The sequence below is a fragment of the Anthonomus grandis genome, chromosome 5 (assembly GCF_022605725.1).
Source record: "Anthonomus grandis grandis chromosome 5, icAntGran1.3, whole genome shotgun sequence".
NCBI lineage: Eukaryota > Metazoa > Arthropoda > Insecta > Coleoptera > Curculionidae > Anthonomus > Anthonomus grandis.
In genome coordinates, this window is record NC_065550.1 from 25,797,230 (window position 1) to 25,804,454 (window position 7,225).

The window sequence follows — 7,225 nt, forward strand, 5'->3', positions numbered from 1 at the left end:
TCAATTTGACGTCAGACGTCATTTCTATTATGTTTTTTAGTTTCTAACCTAAAAATTAGCCATCCTTTGTCCTTTCAATTTTATTTATATTAAAATAAAACGTTTTTTAGAGCGTTTAAGGATTTAAATTAATTTAACGTGCTCAACATTAACAATGCACTAAAAAAAAGGGAGAAACCATAACTTTCTTTATCCTCAACTTTACGCACCAAAACAACTATTTTTACACTTTTACTTGCCTTTTAGATGACCCTCTCAGTTGTTCCAATACACAAACAACCCCAATTCCTCAGGGCTTGTTGTGATTTAGTTAACAGTGAATGGAAAAGAAGTGATACAGCACGCCTTCGAAGCTTAGAATCATCTTGTGACCACTTGCCTGTCTCTTTAATTCTTATTAAGGAAGGCAGCCTTATTGGACACCTGAAACTCTCCATAATTCCCAGCATAAAAGAGGGATGTTTTGTTGAAAGTGTTGTTATAAAACAAGATCACAGAGGCCAAGGTTATGGCACAGTTTTAATGAAAGAAGCTGAAAAGTATTGTAAGAACTTTCTGCATTTAAAAGTGATTTATTTGTCTACTAAGGGTCAAGAAAAGTTTTATCATAAATTGGGTTATGAGGAGTGTGCGCCCATATCCATTTATGGAAGTTTTGGTGTATCTAGTCAAGTAAAATCATTCAAAGACAATAAGTGTGTTAAGAAGGTAGTATCAGAAAATGCACCGATGGCTCCACCCTTGCCAGTTCATATAAACAATAGTGGAAATTCTTTAAAAACTTATATGAGAAAAGAGTTATAATAAGTTTATGGTTTGTACATATGATGTATGTAAATAAATTCGTGTTTGACATCTTTGGACACCATTTTATTACAGTTTTTTCACTATAGTACTACAACTTTTTGAAAACATTTTAATAATTATACACTTAACAAACTTATTATATGTACCTAGTCTTACAAAATGCATCAACCAAAATTTAAATTAACATTATTAAATATTAAATCATTGATAAAAAGCTGCTATACATAAAATCACTAGTTTGGTTTTGATATGATTCCACAAACATGGCCATAATGTTCTGGCTGGCTTAGAGAGTCTACAAAGAACTGAGCCAGGTCATATTTGGAAACAACACGACCAAGGTACTTGTCATGCTCTACTTGGTAAGAAGATGATGGCTGGTCTGAAAGAGAAGTTTATATTTAAAGTTTAAAATATCTCAGTAGTTTGATTTACTGAATCTCAGGTAAAAATTGTAATAGAATTATTCTGGAATGTGTTGTAGAGAAAAATTTATAAAATAAAAAGTGAAAGTAATTAAATTCTTTATAATTTACCTTCTGGCAGGGAAGGTTATAAAATTTACCACAACAAAAATAGAGGGCATCAAATTATAAAATACGTAAAATTCGGGACATTATTGATTACAACAATACTGCTGGAATTAAGTAAATCCCAAGTTATGAAAAAAATGAAACAAAAAAAGCCTCTTACTTTGTCCCAGTTGGTTACATAGCTTCATTCTCAAACAATAAATTGCACACATACAATGTTTTTATTTCAAAACGAACAACCCTTAATAACTAAAAAAAACATGCCAACATAGATATACATAAAAAATACAAATAATAAAAAACACAATTTCTACAAGTTCCAAACAGTAGTATAGACTGAAAAGGTGATGTAGAAAAGTAGTGAAAAAGTTTTCATAAATAAAATAGAATGATTATTTTTTCTATATAAATTGAGATTGATTCTGGGAGGAAAAACACATTTTTCAGAAAATTTAAACAGTATATAAATTAAACAATAATTGTTTTGTAGGAAAAGTCTTCTTTTTTTTTCCGACAGCACAGCATGTTGCATGCATATCCTCAAAATTAATATATACAAGGCACATGATACCATATCTCACTTTTATAGGGATATTCAACGTCCCTATAAAACTCTGTGATTGATATTAGTATTTACAGTGAAAGCTCTCCTTGCGGACAGCTTCTATAAGCGGACATCTCTTTTAACCGGACAAAGTTCCTGGAACCGAATTTCAGCATATCATTTTCAATGTTAAATGCATTCCGATAAGCGGACGCTCTTATAAACGGACGCGGACACTAGATTTTTTTGTATGTGATCAAAAAATCTCCCATAAGCGGATGCGAAACTCTAATACCCGGACGATTTTTAGTTCCGCATATTGCAATGCACATATCTACATACATAAAATTCGGCAATTCCCCGATTTATATTACGCGATTCCCCATTTACGCATTTCGTTGGCTAGCCAGTATGTAATCTTGCGGTTTATTTTCAGTTCAGGCAAATTCATAGTTGATTGAGATATTTTATCATTGTAACTGTAAAATGGCACCAAAAAAAAGGATGCTCTCGTTAAGGAAAAGATGGAAGTTGTTAACGTATTAGACAGAGAAAGTGTTTCAGTTCGTCATTTGGCAAAGAGGTTTTAATATTGGGAAAACGCAAGCAGCTGAAATTGAAGTCAAAAATAAGGAAGATATCAGGAGTAAATCGCAATCAGCAACTAATATAAATCAAAAGAAGGATTTTTTTTTAAAAGGAAGGTTTTGCTATAGACAAAACATGTTTTTTAAGTGGTTTGTGAAAGCTAGAAGTCAGAACATTCCAATCTCAGGGCCGTTAGTGAAAATGAAACCTAAAGAAATCGCCATTACTTTGAGCTATAATAATTTCAGTGCGTCCGACGGGTGGCTGCAAAAGTGGTGCAAGAGACATAGTGTGAGTTTCCAAATGCATATCTGGCGAAGCTGCTGCAGTAAATCAAGTTGATATGTCACAATTTTTGGAGAAACTTCCGTCCATGTTGCTTGGCTACAAACCAGAAAACGTGTACAACGCAGATGAAAATGGATTTTTTTTTCGCGCATTGCCCGAAAAAACTCTGTCCCTTAAAGGAGAAACATGTGTGGGTGGAAAGTTGTCTAAATATAGACTAACCATTTTATTCTGTGCAAATATGGCCGGTGAAAAATGCGATTTGATTGTGATCGGGAAAGCGGCTCGTCCGCGTGCTTTAAAAAACGTTGCTATTAAGGATCTACCAGCGACTTGGAACTCCAACAAAAAGGCATGGATGACTCAAGAAATCATGTCTGAGTGGTTACTGGAATTCGACCGGAAAATGGGAATCCAAAAAAGACAAGTTCTTTTATTTTTAGACAATGCATGCTCTCATCCTCGTGATCTGAAAATGAAAAATGTGAAAATTATATTTTTACCGCCAAACATAACTTCAGTTTGTCAGCCTTTGGATCAAGGTATTATACAGAACTTTAAATTTTATTATCGGCATTTGATTTTAAAACATATTTTAACAAAAATTTACGATGTCCCAAAGCTCATCTGAGCTTACAAAGTCTATTAATGTGTTAGAAGCTTTGTATTTTATAAAAACAGCATGGGATAAAGTAAATTCCTCTACAATTAAGAACTGTTTTGGCAAAGCTGGATTCAGAAAAAGTGGATGTAGCTCAGAATTTGCTGAGCAAAATTATTGCGATGCTGAAGACGATCTGCCCTTAGCGACACTTGCTCAGTTACTGCGACATGCCAAACATTTAGTAGTAGCAGACCCCCAGAAAGTAGATGATTTCCTGGCCTTAGACAATAGCATAACAACAGAAGAAAATGCCATTGACAACTTTTCGAATTTGGATGTAGAAAGCCCAGGCCAACTTGAATATGGTAGTCCAAACGACTCAGAAGAAGAAGTGGAACTAGTGGACTCACTAAGAGGTTCAAAAACTATAAATTCATATGGGGAAGCTCTAAATCATATTTCTATATTAAAAAAATTTGCTAAAGATGATTTCACTGCATTTCAACATTTAAAAAAAATTAGAAAGATATTACGAAAATTGTCTCCTTCAGCAAAAGATGGTATAATTTCGTTAGACAAACATTTTAAACTTTTTTCAAAAAGCTAAAGAATAATGTTTTTTTTTTGTAATTCTCGTACCATGTACTGAAGCATTTATGTTTTTGTATACGTATACATACATATAGATATATAGCATAAATACATACTTTAAAAATGTGGCGAGTTTCTGTTTCATTTTTCTCATGATTATATACCCCGTTATTTATACTGTATACTCACATACTCTCTTTTAAACGGACACCTCCCATAAGCGGACAAAAGTTACGGAACCGTGAGTGTCCGCTTATGGGAGCTTTCACTGTATATGTTAATTTTTTGTTGTTGTAAGTACAGTATAAGAAAACTTTGTATGAGGCACTATGCCTTTAAATAATAATTGAAAAAAAAACAAATAGTATCTATAAAAAAATTGCTCTGGAATATACATACAGGGTGTTTCTTAACTTATACGCATAAACTTGGGAAATTATTGCTGACGGCAACTAATGACTAATAGTGAAAAAAAAATTTAGTAAAATAGTTTTAGTTACGGAGATAAACGACTTGTTAATTAAAATTTAAAAAAAACGTAAATTCTCCAAAATAAATGTTTATTTAACTATTATAGTAATTGTTCGAATTTCCATGACTTTCAATACATAATTGAGCATGGCTAATCCAAGAGTTGCAGACAACAGGTAATCCAGGTTGTAGTCGAATTTCCTCGGCGGCAGCAAATATCCGATTTCTTAATTTTTGTTCATTATCAACTTCGGTTACATAAACCAGAGATTTTAGGTGGCCCCAAAAATAAAAGTCAAGCGGATTAAGGTCGGGTGATCGAGGAGGCCATCCAATTGGACCACCTCGGCCTATCCATCGTTCGGGGCACATTCGATCCAAATGCCGTCGCACTGGTCGCGCAAAATATGGTGAAGCACCATCGTGAAGAAACCACAAATTCTGCCTAGAAGAGGGACTTCTTCAAGGAGTACCGGCAAATTTTGTCGCAAGAATTGTAAATAAAGAGCACCAGTTAGACGATTATCCAAAATGAAAGGGCCAATAAGAATTCCGTTTACAATTCCAGCCCACACATTTACTGAAAATCGTTGTTGAAAGTTTGTTCGCCGAATGGCATGCGGATTTTCAACTGCCCAAAAATGCGTATTGCGAAAATTGTGAATACCATTGCGTGTGAAAATTGCTTCATCCGTAGCTAAAATATTCCTGGAAAAGTTTGGGTTTAACTGCTGCTGATGTAACAACTACTCGCAAAAGTTTACTCGAGGCGCATGATCCCTTGGAAGTAAAGTTTGTACCACAGATGTAAATAGCTCCGTGCGGAGCTATTGACATTGTGCTTGTACCTTTTGGACGTAAAATGGATGCAGTAATTCATGCCTTAAAATTCGCCAAACTGTGACTGGTGATAATCCAAATTGCGTTGCAATTGTTCTAGTGCTTATGTCAGGATGCTCTTTGATGATATCTAAAATCAAATTCTCCAGATTTAAAATGCGCCTAGGTCTAATGGCTCCACCATGTTGCCCTGGCCTCGGCCGCAAATTTCCAGTTTCTCCACCCCGCTGAACCACACGCAAAAAAGCTTCACGCGACGGATGATACCTATGAGGAAACCTTTGTGCATAAAGATTAGCTGCAGCCACACTGTTTTGTCTTGATTCCCCGTATGCCAGTAACATGTCCATTAGTTCCTCATTTGAAAAATTATGCGGCATAATTTTAATAAAAAACGAAATACGACCACAACTGTATCAACTGATAGCAAAGTAGGTACTACTAAACATAATAAACATCATCCGGACTTGTTTAGTTCTTAATTTGAAAACAAAATTCCACCTGATAAAGTTATTACATTTTTGTGAAAAAAAAAAAGAATTATCTCAGAAACTAAAAAACTAAGACAAATTCCTAGTTTGCCAAAGGTAGTAAAGTCTTAAAATTTTATCTAGATGTATAGTGTCTTTTTGCTTGTTTTATTTTGTCTAGTTTTTATCAGCAGTAAGCACTCTTTTAATGTAATAACAATTATATTGTGTTTTAAAGGAGAATAAATAAATAAACTATTACAGGAATATTCATAGAATATTATGATTAGAATTAATGTCAATACTGAGAATAAAATTATCTAAAATTACTATTTAAACGGTAATACTGCAAAAATTAATTGGCATATTTTTATATGTTAATTTTCATTAGTCACAGGAATTAATATAACAGTCCATTATTGGAATTTTTATGTTACCAAGCAATATAATCTAAACACCATAAAACTGTCTACATACCTATATGGTTATAGTAATAATGCAAATACGTACTTATCAATATTATTGCAAACCAAACAAACATAACATGTGAGATAATAAAGATAAAATATTTTTCCAATATCTTACCTGAAATATGAGGAGGAAACACAGCAACATATTTTAGACCTGATTCCTTGAGGATATCAAACATCCTTTGATGGTCTGCATTTAAATCCCTAAAGATTGCTGGAACTTTATCGCTTGTTGGATCATGAAACAAAAATGCAGACAGGCACACAGAAACAATTTCAATATTAGACTCTTTCATTGCCTTGACGATGTTTTTCAGCCCTTCACTTAAATCTGTAGTGGCTTTCAAGTCATTTCTTGTTCCGAGGTTGACTATAACGGCCTTTACACCCTCAAGAGTTTTTAGGACATCGGGATAGTTTAAGACATTGCCTTGTACTATTTCTATTTTATCCTTCAAGTTTTCTGGGACTTTTGTCAGGTCCCTTACAAGAGCTTTTACTTTTAACCCTAAATGATAAGTTAATTAAGTAAAATAAAGTAATATCGAGCAAGTTAAATACAAGAATAATGTGATTTTCGTTAGTTGTTTTACCTTTTTTTAGGGCTGCCTCAGTTGTACAGACGCCGGTCATCCCGGTAGCACCAAAAATTGCTATTTTCTCCATTATTTTTTCTCCTACTTGGTAAATTAACTTTTCTGTTTAATTATATGTTGGTTCATAACGGGTGATTGAATTAATTTACTTGAAAATTAGCAGACTCATTCCAATAATTGGAAAATGTATATGCGATGTAATAGCAATAAGCACTATGTAATACGAAAAGTAAATAAAAAGTTTAAATAATCGTTTGACAGTTGTGAATGAAATGATAAGGAAGCAACCCGCTGTACAAGTTCATTAATATTGTAAATACGCAATTCAAATATTTCATTAATATTTCTCAGAGATCAATTTTTTAAAGATATTTTTGCTTATAAAAATTATAAGATATTCGTAGTTATCTTTCCAATTCCACA

General features: G+C 33.4%; 2 protein-coding genes across 2 annotated transcripts; one reads left to right on the forward strand and one right to left on the reverse strand.

Moving 5' to 3' along the window:
- The first annotated feature begins 37 nt into the window (after window positions 1-37).
- On the forward strand, window positions 38-857 carry LOC126736647 (N-alpha-acetyltransferase 80). Its single transcript, XM_050441108.1, has one exon. The coding sequence runs from the start codon at window positions 247-249 to the stop codon at window positions 802-804; it is 558 nt and encodes a 185-aa protein (XP_050297065.1). The 5' UTR covers window positions 38-246; the 3' UTR covers window positions 805-857.
- Window positions 849-7,041, reverse strand: LOC126736645 (flavin reductase (NADPH)). Its single transcript, XM_050441105.1, has 3 exons — window positions 6,800-7,041; window positions 6,322-6,714; window positions 849-1,189 (listed from the first exon to the last, which is right to left on the reverse strand). Exons 1-3 carry the CDS (start codon window positions 6,870-6,872, stop codon window positions 1,041-1,043), a joined length of 615 nt encoding a protein of 204 aa, XP_050297062.1. The 5' UTR covers window positions 6,873-7,041; the 3' UTR covers window positions 849-1,040.
- Between the last annotated feature and the right edge of the window lie 184 nt (window positions 7,042-7,225).

Excerpts from the sequence above, each read along its gene's own strand:
- LOC126736647 (XM_050441108.1), top strand. The coding sequence starts at position 247 with ATGACCCTCTCAGTTGTTCCAATACACAAACAACCCCAATTCCTCAGG.
- LOC126736645 (XM_050441105.1), bottom strand. The coding sequence starts at position 6,872 with ATGGAGAAAATAGCAATTTTTGGTGCTACCGGGATGACCGGCGTCTGT. Across the intron at positions 6,715-6,799 it reads TGAGGCAGCCCTAAAAAAAG|GGTTAAAAGTAAAAGCTCTT; the intron begins GTAAAACAACTA and ends CTTATCATTTAG. Across the intron at positions 1,190-6,321 it reads GTTTCCTCCTCATATTTCAG|ACCAGCCATCATCTTCTTAC; the intron begins GTAAGATATTGG and ends CTTCTCTTTCAG.